The 17,333-nt window shown below is 45.4% G+C and overlaps 1 protein-coding gene across 15 annotated transcripts in view; it reads right to left on the reverse strand.

The window, feature by feature from the left end:
• SLC36A1 (solute carrier family 36 member 1) overlaps nt 1-17,333 on the reverse strand; it is a 210,965-nt gene that overhangs the window by 38,987 nt on the left and 154,645 nt on the right. For 12 of the 15 annotated variants that reach the window (XM_030826348.1, XM_030826342.1, XM_030826298.1 and 9 more), the window contains 3 exons: nt 16,589-16,755; nt 13,863-14,032; nt 681-5,074 (listed from right to left, as the gene is read on the reverse strand). In XM_030826348.1, coding sequence (XP_030682208.1) covers nt 4,803-5,074; nt 13,863-14,032; nt 16,589-16,755 — 609 coding nt within the window. In that variant the 3' untranslated portion in view covers nt 681-4,802. The other 3 variants (XM_030826364.1, XM_030826367.1, XM_030826353.1) reach the window with 3 other exon arrangements.

Consider the following 17,333-nt stretch of genomic DNA (forward strand, 5'->3'; position numbering starts at 1 on the left):
ATATATATATATATATATACACACATATATATACACACACACACACACACACACACATATGTGAATATAGATACACATAGAGAGACTGAGAGGGAGCGAGATCAAGAACTGGCTCCCATGACCATGTGAGCCGGCAAGTCTGCGAGTCATAGGGCAGGCCTGTAGGTAGGGGCTGATGCTGCAGTCTTGAGGCAGAATTTCTTCTCCAAGGAAACCTCAGCTTTGCTCTATACTGATTGGATGTGGCCCACCCACAATATTGAGAAAACCTATTTTACTTAAAGGCAACTGATTAGAGATGTTAACCACATTTACAAAATACCTTCACAGCAACACCTGGATTAGTGTTTGACTGAATTATAAGTTGACACATATAAAACTGGCTGTCATGTGGGCCCATCTGCTATGCAAGGAGAGGACTGAAAATTCTTACTCAAGTTTTCCAGAGAAGCAGGAGGAGGTTTAGGGAGGGGAGGATTGTCTAACAGAAAAAAAATAAAAAACCATTCCTGGTCCGTTTCTTCTTGGGCAACTCTTAATTCCATGGATGGGTCTACTGCTTGTGCCACTTTCCCAAATGAACTCTGTGGCATAAGCCGGAAACATTTAACCCAGTATCTAGTAAAGGGATCTGAGTGGTATAAAAAGAAAAAAAAAACAAAGATACAGACAGCAACCTCTCAAAAATAAAAAATAAAATTCATTTATTGAAAAGAAAAAGCTTAACATATGATCCATGTGCAAACCCCAAAACAGGATCTATGAACTCCGGCATGATCCACATCGCTACACATACCATGCTGGACGTGCACATCCACACAGGCACATAACATACACAGTACTGTCTAGTTATTAACACCTACTGATTGGGTGATTTTTCTTCACATACCATTGACATGCTTTACAATAGAGTTACCAATTTTGTTATCCACTGAAAGAACATAGCTTCCCCAGAATCACTTTGATTTAAACCAAATAACACAGTGAATGACAGGCACCCTGCACCTATATCTCCTACCTTCCTTACTCTGATAACCTCCTATCAGCACCATTTATGTCCTCTGGCCAGGGAACGACTCAGTGGCACAAAGGAAAGAGAAGAAATGTTACAGGCTGATGCTGTCGGGGCAAATAGCCCTGCAACCAGCTGGACTTACTGTCTACAAGTATTCACCGTAATTTCAAATACAAACCACACCCCTTCCTTTTCCCCTAATGGCCTCAGAGATTTGTAATGTACTTTGGAAAATTAACTTCTAAGGCAGAGTGGAAGCCAACCTCAAGTCCTGCCACTTGGACTCTGGGTCTTCTCTTCGAGGAAGCAGCATTGTGGACCCAACGTGGGCAGATGCTGAGGCTTGCCTTAACATCTCAGCAGCTACAAAATAAAATCCACTGATACAGAACCCCTTGCTGTGAGCAGTGAGGACAGAGAGCTGTAAACAGACATAAATTGAGATTTTTGCACTTCCAAAAAATATGAGGTGAACATTAGTGCTAAACAGAGATAATGTTCTAGGAAGGGAGAAATCTGAGAAGTGAAAAGTAAGATGAGAGAGAAGAAACACGATTTTTCTAATGTACTTGTTTGGGATCAACACTTTAAGACTACTGAAAAAACTAAATTTCGTGGGGATAGACAGTGAACGGTGAGCATCAGCCAGTGAATCTGGCTGCAGAGGAGAGATGGAAGAGGGCGGCTGAAGTGAAATGATGCCACACATTCACACATATCTAGCCAGGGCTTGTGCAGATGAAGGGATCTTAGCAGCTGGACAGCAGCACAACATAAATAATGCCACTTGTGAATGGTGACAACTGCTAGGCAGAGTGAACAGAAGATGCCAGCTCACACTCTTCCTAGCAAGTGTCTGCATTTAGGAGGAGGTGCACTGCCCACTGAGAGCTGGAAGCCTGCTCCCAACAGCAGCATTTGGAGGAGAGAACCACCAAGGGGTTCTGAGAAAGCTACCTCTGGCTTGGGGAAATTGGGGTGACAGGAGCAGGGTCACGGAGCTCAAGAGTACCTGGCCGGAAAAGCCCATGGTTTCCCTTTGCTCCAGCAGATGCAGCCTCACACTCGTGAAAGCCTTTGCTCCGTTGCTCTGTGATCATATTTCTACTTATCCTGGGAAGACACCGGGGAGGGTTCTCTGCCTCAAGAAGCCCTTTGGGCTGCATAAGAGATTCTGGGCTGGCTGCGAGCTGCTTGCATAAGAGGAGGAAGGGCTTCCTCCCACTACTACTGACTGGCTGACCCTTTGCTTGATGCCTAAAAGCCGTGCACCTGCATAGCCAGGAAGGTCCTCTGGCTGGAGCTGCCCTTCCTGGGTCTTCTGAAAGAGCCATGCAATCAGTCTGTCAGTGTAGCAGGAGCACAAGCCAGAGATCAAACAGGCCATGCCAAATTGGCTTCCAGAAATCCTAAAGCTACAGCCAACTCTCCTACATACCATGTTCTCACGGCCAGAGGTGTGGAAGCAATAGCCTGCATCTTGCTAAGAGCTGGGGGACCCCAGTATTCTACCATCCAGTCCTCAGGTCCCAACATCACAGTCCTAATCTCAGAACTCGGCTGGGCAGGATGGCCTCTAGCAGCTCTGAGTAAACAGAAACGTCCACCAAGGAGGACATGGGCAGGACACAGGTCTGGCCTTCCAGTTGGCATCTACCTTCTCACTGAGACCACTCTTAGCACCGCTGGGGAAGACAGCTAAGATAGTGGCTGGGCTGCCAGAGCCTGAACTTGGAACCAGGAGATGACAGTTTCTGAGCCCACTTTGGTAACTTCTAAGCCTGAGACTTCAGAAGACAGGGCCTCTGCTACTCCCAGCTAGATTCTTGGTCACATAGCACCTGTTAAGAGTCCACCATAGAACAGAAAGGGTGGGTGAAAAGCGTCCTTCTACAGAAGAACAGGTCAACAATGATGGCATGTTCCTAAGTTAACAAATTATTAGGTAGGTTGGGAGTCACTACAATGAGAGTCCACCTTTCCCATCCCTGCACCTGGAAGTCAGCTCTCCTGGCTTTGGAACAGAAGAGACAGAAAAAACTGGGGCCATGTGGGTGGGTCACAGCCCTTATGAGCTTTGGTGAAATACAGAAGCAAAACCCCTGATACATTTTTGCTGCTCTCCTTCAACCAACTTTCAGAGCGAACTGTATCTGCAGTGAAACAAGAGCCTGGTGACAGGACAGAAGAGAAAAGGAGTCTGGTCTGTTACTTACACAGGAACACACACACACACGCACGTACACACACACATGTGCACACATACACAGCTAAGGAGGGGGAATTCACCAATGGCCTTCTGAAATACTTCGCACACCAAGAGGAAAGAAGAGGCAGCCCACAGCAAGGCAATATAGCTTCCTCTGCCTTCTCTGAAGTTTGTTCCCAAATCTGAAGGCTGACCTTGAGGAGGGCCAACCTCAAGGCTGTTTGCCAAACCCAGGGAGGCATTCTGGGGGAAAGACAGGGCTCATAATTAGTGTTCAGTGGTTCCTTTCAAAGTCCAGGCCACAGAGGCAGTGTGGGTCCGGGCACTTGGTTCTGCCCTATTCCCCACTGATTGTAAACAACCAAGCACTGCACGTAGTGTCAGACCAGCTGCTGTAAAGTCTATTAACTTAATTTCAAACTCTGTGCACACTGACCTCAGCTACTCATCGGTGGCAATAGAGCGGGTGTCGTCCCAGCACGATGGCAACTGAGCACTGCTGATCCTTTCACCTGGCATGGGCTGAGGCTGAAACATGGGCCTGCACACACACAGCCCCATTTTATACGCCTCTCACTCAGCCACCCTTCCCTCGGCCCAGTGCACCCATACATTTCTGCAGTCCTTCAATGTCTTTTCGGTATGAAACCAGGCTGGTCAACAGGAGGCAAAATCTGTGCCTCCTCACCGAGGTACATTTTTAGATGATCCTGATTAAAACCTTTGAGTCCTCAGCCAAGAGTGCAGAGGACCCATGCAGACATCTCCTGGAGCGAGCTTCTTTTCAGCAGAAGTTGAGTCAAAATTTACTGAAGAAGAAGTGATTCGTAATAGCCCCAGATCTAAGACAGTCTAAAAACAAAAATCTGATTTTAAATAAAAGATAAATATTTTCAGTTTAGGCAACACTTCATATGTTTTAAGAGCTGAAGCAACTAAGAATACAGTACTGTGACCCACATTAAGGAATCCAGGGAAGAGAAGCATTGCCTTAGGGGTCACAGCAAGCCAGAGAGTCGAGATTAAAAACTCCAGCTTGGGGGGCCTGTTTCAAATGACCAGGTAGGTCCAGCCACCCCCTGGACACTCGAATAGGAAGAATACCAAGATACAACATTTGGGAGAGAGATGAGAAAGAAGCCCAGCTTTATAAAGAGGGGGCGTTCCCAGTTAATCTATGCCTGGCCCAGAAAAGGTGAAAACATGAGGTGGGGGACACTAAAAATGTTAAATAAAGTGAACTGTGCAGTAAGAATGAGTTGGGCGAGGTGCACTAGCAGGAGGCAGGCAGGTAGGAAGGAGGAGGCATGATGAGGGGGAGCTGGAAAGTTCTGGGTGTAAATAGGTACAAGTGAGCGATGGCAGCCCTGTCACTAGTGGCACTTCTGTGTGTCTGCCACCCTACCTCTCCCCTGCCCTCAGGGTACCTGGCCCAGGGTATCCAGGTGCCAGGCAGAGGGGTTCCCACACAGCAACCCTGACTTTCCTCAGAGCCTGGACCATACCTGAGGCTCTGAGGACACGTAACGGGGGACACACGGGGCAGGGGTAGGCAGCTGCAGAGACAAACCCAGATCCCTATATGAAGGCACGGGTGGAATTGATGAAGATGGGAGCATTGCTTGGCTGGATCAGCTCACAGAGAGCCTCATAGGTCCCCACCACAAAGCCCACGAAGCCCAGGATGCTGATCAGGGCATCCTTGAAGATGGTGAGGGGGCTCATGCCCTCTGAGTAGAAGGTGGTGACCTCCAGGAGCGGTGGGATGATGAGGGCCAGGGCGCTGCTGCTCACGGAGCCCACCAGGGAGATGACCAGGTCCAGGCGGGGGATGAGGATGGCCAAGATGCCTGCAGGGAGAGAGGACACGCCTGTTTAAGATGCCCAGAGCTGGGAGAGGTCTGTTTCCCTACTGTTGAGTGAATTCAGCATCTGTCCATCTTAGAGGATTGAGAGCTCTAAGAAAACTTAGAGATTGTCCAGTTCAATCTCTGTGAAATAGATGCCCAGAAACGTGGAATAACCGGTGTCCCACTGCAAGGTCAGCAGAACTGGGAATGGAACCCGGATCTTCTGGCTCCGGTCCCCAGGCTTTCAGCTTTTCCTGCTACAGCACATGACTTCCATCTTTCTGCGCAAAAGGAACCAAATTACATTTCAGGTCAATCTGGTTTCTACCCAAGGAGGGAGAGTAGGGAGAAGAAAAGGAGGTGGACATTTCTGAGCAGCTGCTCATTTTCTTACCACTCAGGGAGCCTCCAACACAAACATCTCTACTTGACTGACAAGAAACCAAATAGGAAAAGAAACCCCGCCTTCTGGAAAGACACCGTGATAAAACCGCATTTCACACAGCATTTTGATACAGGTGAAAAAAAGCAGTTCTATCTGCAGGCTGACCCCTGGAGAAGCCCCACACAATGACCGTATCTCTGTGTCAGGACACCCACTGGCTCTCACATCTGAAACTCAGCCACGGGTGAGCGAGGAAGGAGGAACTGACAAAGACCAATGCTGCACTGCTGCAGGAGGTGCCATCGGCTTCCGTGCCATACCAGCCATTGTCAACACTGCCAGACAGTGCTGTAAGCAGGAGGAGGCTTCACTGAATACACCCATCCTAGTGCCCACTGACCCCATGCTTCCCATCTCACCGATCTTTCCACCAGGTGGGCAAAGGCCAGTGTTTCACAGGTTTATTGAGGACTGTGGGCTCTGGAACTAGGTTCTTGTGTTCAGATCCTGGCTCTGCTGCTAATTAGCTGAGTGACATTGGGGAAGGTATGGTACCTTTCTATTCCCCAGTTTTCTTGTTGGCAAAATGGGGATATTAACTGCTCCTGTATCATAGAGATGTGATGATGGTCAAATGAGGTTATGCAGGTGCTTCACAAAAGGCCTGGTGTACAGTAGGGATGTCTTACATGTTAATGTTATCATTATTAGTATTCATCTTTTTGGCCATGAAAAGTACATCCTGCTACAGTGCATGACTTCCTGTTAGTTACTAACCTGTTAGCAATCAAATGTAGTTTGACAGATTGTCTTTCCTACTGCTGGGCTACAGCTGGATGCTCCCAGCCTTGATGCAGACATCCAGAGCTTATCTACTACCTCATTGATTCCTACGAGAGGGTTACATTTTATACGAGAGGTTTGCTTCTAAGTTCATTTTGTAAAGCAAAAATGTAGTCGAGTCACTCTAAGGAAGGCACCACACTGGTGAGACTGCCAGAACATCTCAGTCCAAGGCAGCCAGTGTCTATATCGATCACTGCTTCTTTGGCTGAGCACCAGAAGAAAGGACTGGATTGCATTTAGAGACCAGATTTTGTAAGAAACACTTTAAACTGAAATGTCTAAAGTTGATTTTTGAGGAGCCATAAAAACAAACAAAAGAGAATAGCACTCCCTGCAGTAAGACGAGAGACATGTGGAAACAAGGACTTACCAGGTAATATGGTTTGGATATTTGTCCCCTCCAAATTTCATGTTGAAATGTGATCCCCAATGTTGGAGGTGGGGCCTGGTGGGAAGTGTTTGAGTCATGGGGGCAAATCCCTCATGAATGACTTGGTGCCCTCCCCGAGAGAGCTGTTGTTTAAAAGAGCCTGGTACCTCCCTTCTCCTTGCTCCCTGTCTTGCCATGTGAGGCCTGCTCCCCCTTTGCCTTCTGCCATGATTAGAAGCTTCCTGAGGCCCTCACCAGAAGCAGATGCTGGCATCACACTTCCTGTACAGCCTGCAGAGCCATGAGCCAAAATAAACCTCTTTTCTTTATAAATTACCCAGTCTCAGGTGCTTCTTTACAACAGCGCAAATGGACTCACACATCAGGGAAAGAGTGGATTCATGCCTCCTGCCTCACACTTACCCTGCAGCTGTGCTGTCCAACATAGCCACGGATGGCTATTTACATTGAAATGAATTAAAATGAAATTAAATCCTGTTCTTCATTCGCACTAGCCACATTTCAAAGGCTCAACAACCACTGGTGCCTAGTGGCTGCTGCAATAGACAGCACACACATGGGACATTTCCATTCATTTCCATTACTGCAGAACGTCTAGTGGTACCCAGCAGAGAGCACTGCTAAGCACTCACTAGTGGAGGTGAATCTGCCTCTGTTTCACAGGTATGTAACTCCACAATATTACTACGGTCCTATGGAAAGAGAGGCCCAGAGGGTGTAAACGACAGGAAGCAACAGAGCTGGGACCAGGATCCAGGACCTCAAGCCCCTGGCCCATAACTTCACAGACCTGATGGGCAAGGAAATGCAGAGGGAGGGGAGACAGGGAGTCTGGCAGATCAGTGGAAGGATCCTGCCTGTGAGGAAATGGGAGGTAGATACCCAGGCTAGCTTTCCCAGGGACGCACCATGGTGTGTGGTGGAGAACCCAGCACACGATCAGCCCTGACCTCTTTCTGCTTTGTCAAGTGGAATTGGACAAGGGATCCAAAGCCTGACAGCAAAGGGGTACAAGGATATCGAGTCTCAGATCCATCTCTGCCACAGCGTTATATACTATGGGGCAGTTCTTCATCTCTCCTTCTATTAATCAACCATAATGGCAATTCTCATTAACATCTTCACTGATCTCAAGGCTTTGAGAAGTGTGCAAAAAGTTTAGGCTTTTAATTTCCCTGCAACTCAAAAATACTGTTTTCAGCCCTTAGCTGCTTCTAAATAGAGTTGGTGACATCCCCCAAACCTTGAGGGTTGAATATGGAGAAAATTGGAGGTAAAATTGTAGGCTGATGACAAAACACCATTCTCATCATAGGTCATCTAACGCTCAACAAAAGAGCTGGTCTGCTGTGGTACCGACACCAAGACACTTGCCCTCTCTGGGGTCTGGGTCTCCCTGCTAATGTCATCCTCGCAGTGATGGCGCCAGGTGTTACTGTGGGGTGGAAACTGCACTGAGGCAACAATCGGGAGAACTGAGCCCCAGGGAGAGAGTGGTATAGGAATGGGTGTAGGCTCTGGATTTGGAATGCCCAGGCTCTAACCTCAGCTCTACCACTCAGTGGCTAGTTACCTAAACTCTTTGAGACTCATTTCCCCAACTACTAAACAGGATGGTCAAACGATATCACTCATGTAAAGAACTCAGCGTTCTAAAAACCAACAATAAATGCTTCAATATTATCACCAGTCCCTGCTCCATAACAAGCTGAGTGGTGCAGGGCAAATCAGCTTACTATTCTGAGCCTCAGTTCATTCGTTTACCTGTGAAATGTGGTAACTAGGTGATGTCTGAAGTCTTGCCCAACTCTGAAATTCTAAGGAACTATACACTTCAGTGTTAGTCACTTAAGACTGTGTTCTGGGATATGTTCCTCACCTCACTGACAGCTGGGAAGCACCATGTCCTGCCTGAGGGTGGCACAGCAAAGCGATGGGGCTCCTTTCCTGGAACACATGGCTTACCCAAAAGGGAGCTTCTAACTCACTCGGTTTTGTATGGATAAAGGAAGTGTGAGTTATTCCTTCAGTCCCAGCCACAAGAGCATCTCCACAAATGCTGAAGTCTGCTCAAGAGACAGGAGGCCTTTATTATCAGAGAAAATGAGTCCCTGGCAGGAGACAAATCAGAGCCTCTCCCAGCCCTGAGAGTCTGTCATCTCCCCACCCTCTCCCATACTGACCTAGCAGGACATATGGGCACTTCATGACAGTTAAGTGGAGTCAGAGAGATGTTCCACTCTGTGGTGAGAGTTAAGTGGAAACAGAAACAGGAGATTGGGATCAGAATTTTTCTTCTGATTGGACAAAGATCTTCCGCTTCATCATGATATTTTATAATTAATCTAAAAACTTGTTCTTGTTTTCACCACTATATAAGATAAACATGCCTAATAAAAATATCCTTAATAGAGATTTTAAGAACATTTCTCTCATCTTAAAGCCAGGACCACAGGGCTGCAAAGGGAAGTCCTTCTTCCTGTCCTAGCTGAACCACATACCACCACTGAACCCTACATGAAGTGTGACACCACAGAGGGCAAGAAGAGCGAGCCTCCCACTAACACGAAGTGGGAAGAAGAGAAGGATGTCCAAATCAAATCAGCATCAGCAGCCCCCAGGGTTCAACAGCACGGGTATCTATTTTGCCACCATGGAAAATGACTTTAACTAACTGCAGAAGCAGCAATCGACTATGCAGACATGTGGAGCAAATAAAACCCCTTCTGGCACTAACCCTCTTCTGTGAGTTAAAGTGCCTACAGAGAGAAACTCAACAAGGTAGAGAGATCTGCGGAAGCAGCCAGCCAGGAATACCCCTCTCCCCACTCTCCCCTAATCCCCGCCCCTGCCCCCCACACACAAAAAGACCCCAGCCCAGACAAAAAGGACGACATTCATATAACAAATGCAATTATACACTTCTCAGCAGCAGCTCAGCTGTGGCATACAAAGGGGGGGACAGAGGACAACCTCAGCTCAACCACATGATTCGTCAAGAGGGCTCCAACAGTATTACAAAACATCTTCCCTTCGGGTGAAGAGACACGAAGAATATGACCTTTTAAACTGATGAAACAACATAAGGCCAACAGTCATGTTCACAGAAGGAACTGGATTCTGGAGCCTGTGGTTTTGAACCAGCATCAGAAAGAGCTGACTTATGCACAAGACAAGGGCCAAGCACTGAAAAGAACAAACACACACGAAATACGCTGGCCATTTACAGCTCCTGTGCTGGGAGCTCTTGCTGCTATTTTATTATGATCAAAGCTGTTAAAACTTACCATATTACTTTTAATTTTACTTATTTATTTATTTAATTTTTTTTTGAGACGGAGTCTCGCTCTGTCACCCAGGCTGGAGTGCAGTGGCACGATCTCGGCTCACTGCAAGCTCCGCCTCCCAGGTTCACGCCATTCTCCTGCCTCAGCCTCCCGAGTAGCTGGGACTACAGGCGCCCGCCACCACGCCCGGCTAATTTTTTGTATTTTTTTAGTAGAGACGGGGTTTCACCGTGGTCTCGATCTCCTGACCTCGTGATCCGCCCGCCTCGGCCTCCCAAAGTGCTGGGATTACAAGCGTGAGCCACCGCGCCTGGCCTGTTCTCGTATTTTTTAAATTTATACCCCCACTAAGTCAAATTTTGTATTCTGTCCAAGACTATTGTGAATTTTAAAGGCATATTTATAGATATTTAAAAGTAACATGGTGAAACCCCGTCTCTACTAAAAATACAAAAACAAAATTAGCCGGGCGTGGTGGCAGGTGCCTGTAGTCCCAGCTACTCGGGAGGCTGAGGCAGGAGAATGGCGTGAACCTGGGAGGCGGAGCTTGCAGTGAGCCGAGATTGAGCCACTGCACTCCAGCCTGGGCGACAGAGTGAGACTCCGTCTCAAAAAAAAAAACGAAAACAAGGGAAACAACCTCCATGTCCAACATTAAAGGAGTGCCTTAGTTAATATGATCTACCAATACAGTGGAATACCATGAGGTCATGAAAAGATTAGTGAAAGATATGAATATTCGTGATATAAAATTAAATAAAATGTGAAAGACAGTAATGTGTAAACTACAATTGCAACTATTTTTACAATGCACCCATGAGGATTAAGACACAGAAGATACAATGCAAAAAAAAAAATTACTTTGTTAAATTGGTGGAATATTGGAATTTCTTCTTTTATTCCCAAATGTTTTTACATTGACTTTCTTTTTTTTAGAGTAATATTTGTGTAAAAACTGAAAATCAAGCGCAAAGCACCTATACAGAACCACAGAATTTTGGAGTTGAGAGAAAGCTTAGAGGTCAGACACCCTTCCTATCTTACAGTTGAGGACCCTGGGGCCTTGTGAGGGTTCCTGGGCGGGGAATGCAGGGGGGGGGGATGGCAGGGTTACACAGCTAATTAATGATGCTGCTCTTCTTCACTGTAGCTGCAAGACTAAAAAGTGTGAAAGGACTAAAGGTACTAAGAAGCTACTCTGTTTGGACCTGGAAGCTTCATCCTCTAAAAATCTGACTGCTTCGAATGTTTTGCAGCTCTGCATTCCCGTCTGAACAGGCTTCTTGGATGATGCGATTTTATGTAATTGTATCTTCAGAAATAGGTTTCTGAAATTTTCATAGGAAACTGAAGTAAAATGTTTCACATGGCAAATGCCACAGAGAATCGGTATGAATCACTGAAGGATGGATGGGTTATTGCTTCAAAGAAATCTAAAAAACCGTTGATCCTACAACTCCAGACTCCACAGGTAGGGCCAGCCTCTTCCATACAAGGTCTGGACATAAGGTGACCTGCTAAGTCTGCATTTCCAAAAATATGGGCTGGAAGTAGATACTGTCCGATATGAAATCATAACAAAACGAGCACTATCCTATGAAATACTTGTTTTCCCTCCCCCTCTTCTCCAACAGTTTGAAATTAAGCATCACAAAGTCCATATCAGCCATAGTAATCTTTGGAGGATGGGGGAGAGTGGGGAGAAAGTTGAATTCCAAGAGGGAAAAAAAAAGGAAACTACACCAAATTCCTCCTGTTCCCCTTGGAGGGTGAAGAGGAGGAGGAAACGTTGGGGAAAAAATAGGAAAACACCAGAAATAGCAATAAAAGAAGCTGCTGTTAAAATTTATCAATATAAATGAAAAAAATCAATTAAAGATCTAAAATCACATACTAATCAACGGTGCTGAAAGATCCGAAAGAACAGAGAAGCAAGACCAAAATGAACTTGCATAAATACATTTAAGTTGCTGCTGCCATGAAAGGCCTCTACTGAGTCCCACAATTACTTCAAAGTCTCCAAGGAGGGTGAGAGAGGCGAGTGCTCTCAGAGATAAAGGGGGCTGCCTTTTTGAACAGGATGACAATGCAATGCTAAGTCACAACAGATCACAGAAGGGAAAAACAACGGCGCACACTTGAAGACCAAAAGCAGCCGTGTCTTCTGAGCATCGTCCTGTTGAAGGGGGACAAGACTCACAGACAGGGCCAGGAAAAGTGAAGCAAAATCCAAGAGGCATCTAAGGATAACATGAGGTCTGTGAATCAGAGACTGCTGTCTCCTGTGGGGTGCTGCAGAAATAAACCTGGCAGGAAGTGTGACATATGCTACAGGGAGGCTGAGCCAGGCTGGAGGGGAAAATTGGGCAGGGAGAGGAGTCAGGCTCCTGTCACTGCCCCAGCTCAATAGGCAGGGAGGAGGAGCTGTTTAGTCAGGAAGGCACATTTTACCTACAAAGACCTACTTTTTCTGGAGGGAACACTTTGGAGAAAAGCAAATTATTTGAACTAACCATACTCTTTCTTCCAGTGCCCTTTAGATTTAAGAACTGGGCCCTCAGAGTTTACATTATAAATACCGTACATGTGAAAGCTGTCTCCTCAGCACTTAGAGCTACTTCATCCATGGTGGAAACACACACTTTGGAATCAAAGCATGGAGAGTTACTTGCACAAGATAGGATTAAAATTTACAGTCCAAGCATCCCATCTTAGCAGCACACATTAAGGCAATCTACTAGAAAAGCAGGATACATCATGTTCCTTCTTTTTCAGTCGCTGTGGGAACAGCAGCTGGCTTTCAACGGCCCTGGGCCCTGGATTAGCTGCTGCGTGGGCTGTTTCTATAGGCTGGTCTAGGAGAGGGCCTGAAGGAGTGACTAAGAGCAAATGCTAGACAACATTCCCATCTTTCATCCTTAAAACATTCAACCCTAATTAGAATTTAAAAAGTCATATGGATCTATCTTTATCCCAAAGACAGAGGCTCAGACTGAATAATTTAAGAAAATTCTCAGGGAAGTCTCAGTATAATAAGCAAAGAGGTTCTTGTTCCGAAAGAATAAAACCTAAAAAGAAAAAAAAAAAAAGCCAAATAGAGCCAAAAAGAGGAATCTATGCTTTTAAGCATTTGAATTTGGAAAACAATTGCAAATCTCTTAGAAACTTAAAGTAGCTGTTATAGACCAATTTGCTCAGGGGTTCTCTACCAACTCACAGAAGCTACAAAAAAAAATTTACTTTTATTTTCTAAATGTCACTAGTTTTCAACCACAGTAAACAGAAGGATATCCTGTCTTTTAACTTACACTCCTGGGAATGGGGTTGAGAGAAGAAGAAGAAAACACAAGTGAGCAATCAAATACCTAGGTTAATCAATAGAAATTTTCTGAAACATATTTAGTAAGATTGACATTAAAAAATGTCTAGAATATTATCATATAGCATCTAAAGGAAATCTAAGGAGCAACTTGTCACAGTGGAAAAACAACTATTTGAAAAAGCAAATAAGTACCCTTCATCAAAGTAACTTATACTCATTACAGACATGGGTTAAATGGCTTTCAGACCTTTACCTTATTTAATATGGGATAGTAATTGCATGTCTTTACTCTGAATGATAACCGTCTCCACAGCATTTCATACCCTATCTATACATAAACCACTGTCCTCATTCCCATGTTCTTCACAGTACATATGTAATTAATTCACTTCCCCATCTGGAGGTGCCTCAACTCTGAAAGTGAGGCCATGGGTCAGGTTCTCTGTCACAAACATAGCCAGCTTCACTACAACACATACCGTCTTTTCTCATGAAAGCCTGCAGACTGGGTGCCCTTTAGGGAAAAACAAACAAGGCAATTATCATCTTCTACTCACATGTCAGGCAGACCAGCACTGTGCGCACAAACAGGTCCACCACTAACTCACAGTGCTCGGGCGCTCGGGACACAAAGAAGGGGATGATGATCTCAGCCGGGACGTAGAACTGGAGCGCGTAGGTGAAAAAGATCCCGATGGAGTACAGCAGCTTAACTGACTGGTACAACCTGCCGAGACAGACAGGAGACATTCCAAGCCTGCTCAGCACACATCATCAGCAAGAGTGGAAAATGGTCCCATTGCGATTTGTTGACACTTATGAAGGATACAAACCCACATGTCCTTCGGACCCAGCAATTTCATGCCTAGAAATTTATCCCACAGATATCCTCGCACAGGTACACAAAAGCTTATATTCAAAATAACTCACTGCAGCATTATTTAAGAAGGAAAGACTGAAAACAATTTAAATGTTAACCAGTGGGAACTGGTTAGATAAATCGTGGTGCCCCCGTATAGCTTTCAACAAAGTATGAGGCAGAACTCTAGGTGTGATAGTGTGATATGAAACTATCCCCATGATATATCACTCTATCACATGACATAGTATATCACTATCATGGGGACAGTTTTATATCACTTTTTTAAGTGAAAAAAGCATGAAGCAATACAGTATCTACAGAATGCTACAATCTGTCCTAAAAAAGAAAAAGGAGGAAAAAACACACCCTCGCCCCACATGACAATCTTACATACACTAAACATCTCAAAAAAAACAAACAGACAAAAAAAGAAACTGGGAATATGGTTGCCTCTGAAATGAGAAATTGTAAAATTGGGAACTAGAGTGGAGGGCGAGGGGTGGAAGCTTAATGCTGTCTATATAACTTTTGAAAATATGAATCTTTACCATGGGCATATCGGTGTATATGCCTTCAAAAATAAAAACAAAAATGCAATTAAAATGTCTCAAGCCTATTTATACCTGTCCCGTCCAAGTCAGTGTCCCTAGAATTAGATGAAGACACTGCAGGACCAAGAGGCCAGAGCAGAATTCCATCTTTCCATACCACTATGGCTCTCTTCCTACTACTGCTTCAAGTGTAGCTTCCAAAAAAGAGGTAACTCACCACAGGATGTCCATATTTTATCACTCCAGTGCCTTGACTGCACAGAGTAGGAAAAAAGCCTGTGATCAACTTACAGATCTGACTTGGTCATTAAAAGGAAAGGTCTCTGTCCCTAAGCAAAGCTCCACTTTAAACTAGACCCTCATATGTTAAGCAGCAAGAAACATTTGTCCTCCCTTGTTGGAAATCTATTTAAATGTGCTAATACAGACTGCGTATATGTGCCTTGAGTTTCTCTGGTTGAATTTAAAATCTAGAAGATGTTCTTATGCTATAAGCAGGAGAACAACCTTGTAAAGACTGAGTATGGCAAAAGGTAATACTTGCTCCACGAATAGACAATAAAAACTCTTTGGAAAAATCATCCAGTGGCTCTATCATTAAACTCAAAGCAGCCCCAAAGCCTCTGGAGAGCTGTGAAGTCTGGACTCAGGAGAGTGACACCTGCAGGGATAGCCAAATAAATTACACCCAAATGGAGGCAGAAGAGTTACAGCAGCTGGGTTTGGGGTGTTAGGAAAGAAGACAGATGCTCCTCTATGGCTTCAGATCATGTGGGCTGCTTCTGTTGCTCCCAATCCATTTATCTTCCAGGGAAAGGTGACACAGTTACACCAAACTACCACCTGCCTCTTCCTTCTTGGAAGGGCAGAAACATTTGGAAATTTAAAAGTAGGCACCAGACAGATATGCCAATTACCCTGATTTGATAATTGCACATTGTACATATGTATCCAAATGTCACACATACTGCATCCATATATATAATTAGTATGCCTGACGAGTTAAAATCAACTGAAAAAGAACTTAAAAAAATAAAAAGCGAATCCAGGTCTATAGCCATACCATTCTGAATGTGCTCAATCTCATCTGATCTTGGAAGCTAAGCAGGGTCAAGCCTGGTTCGTACTTGAATGGGAAAGCCACCGGAAATACTGAGTGGTGTTGGCTTAAAAAACGTAATAAAATAAAACAATACAAAACAAAATAAAAAGCACACCCAGGCAGATCAGCCAGCCTAGACTGAAAGCTGATTCTGATCCGCAGAGCACTCAACAAGCTTCTCAGTGTCTGCTAACAGGTGCTCTCCACCATGAGATGATTCATCTTCAAAACAGGATGGTTGCTCTGCACATGCCCTGGGACATCTACCTTTTCAGGAAGCATTTCAATATGGCTCACTATTTCCCTATAATACATTCACCAATGCAAGAGAGGTATGAAAGGACTCCCAACAATCCCCAGCTCACAGTGAGATGCTCCCACCTGCACATCAAGCCTGTTACTACCAAGGGAGAGGAACGATCGATGCTGGGAATCAAATGCAGGTTTGCCCTCCCACCTCCCTGTCTATTTGGAATGGTTTACCATGAATGGACTAGATACTCGGTCCTTCTGAGCTTAGGAATTCCAAGGAGAAATGGCTTATCCATTGGCTGATCAGCACCAATGGCTTCAGCAGAAGGCTCTACATGAATTCCCCAAACAGAATGCAGTCCAGGGCAGCCAGTGAGGGCTGGCAGTGGCAGGGGATGGTGGGCTAGAGTGAAGTGGGCTGGTTTAAGAGATAAGTAAGAGGAAGAATCCACACTGTGACCCATTAGTTTTTAAAAATATCCAGTGTTCCTAGGTTTCCATCCTCCCTCCACGTACCAGCAGTTGGGCAGGTTGAGGGTTATGCTGCCTTGGATATTAGCTCCAAATTGCAGGTACCCTAGACACCCCAGGCTGATGTAGAGGATGGTGACGATGACCATGCCCAGGTATAGGATGAGTGGGAACTTCCGAGGATCCTTCATTTTGTTTTCCAGGGGCAGAACCTGTGAGAGAGTAGTGAGAGAGGAGAGAAAGTGCAGAAAAAAGCAAAGTTAATGGCCAAGAAAAAAAAAAAATCCTCAGAAAAAAAGTAACTCTTTTAGCCCCAGAATTCTCCAGAAGCACATCTGCTCTTTAAATAAAGTTATTTCATCAGATGTTATGCTCTTGGGACTAGAAGGGACTCTGCAGCCCACTGCCTAGCTAGGAAGTCCTACAAGTAAGGGTGGGCAGGACACGAGCCCAGGACTCCTGGCTCAGGCCAGTGCTCTGTCCTCCTGCTGCAGGATCCCTGCAGGCTGGGAATGTCCCTTGCCCTGTGAGTGAGGCCACATGGCAACCAGAAGGCCCTCTCACGTCATGCCCACCTGGCATCTAACCTGAGATCACAGCTTCCTGCTAACCTGTCTAAAGAATGCAAAATATAGGTCAGGGAAAACTGCCACTCTAGCTCAACAGGGGCAAGCATGAGCAGTGACAAGTTAAACCTCCAAGTGAGAGAAACCGCAGTGCAAATGGCAGCATGGCTTCACATAGGATCTCGAGACATGGGTGCTTAACAACGCCCAGTTTCCAGACTCCT

Source organism: Nomascus leucogenys, chromosome 2 (genome assembly GCF_006542625.1).
Source record: "Nomascus leucogenys isolate Asia chromosome 2, Asia_NLE_v1, whole genome shotgun sequence".
In the NCBI taxonomy this organism is placed as follows: Eukaryota; Metazoa; Chordata; class Mammalia; order Primates; family Hylobatidae; genus Nomascus; species Nomascus leucogenys.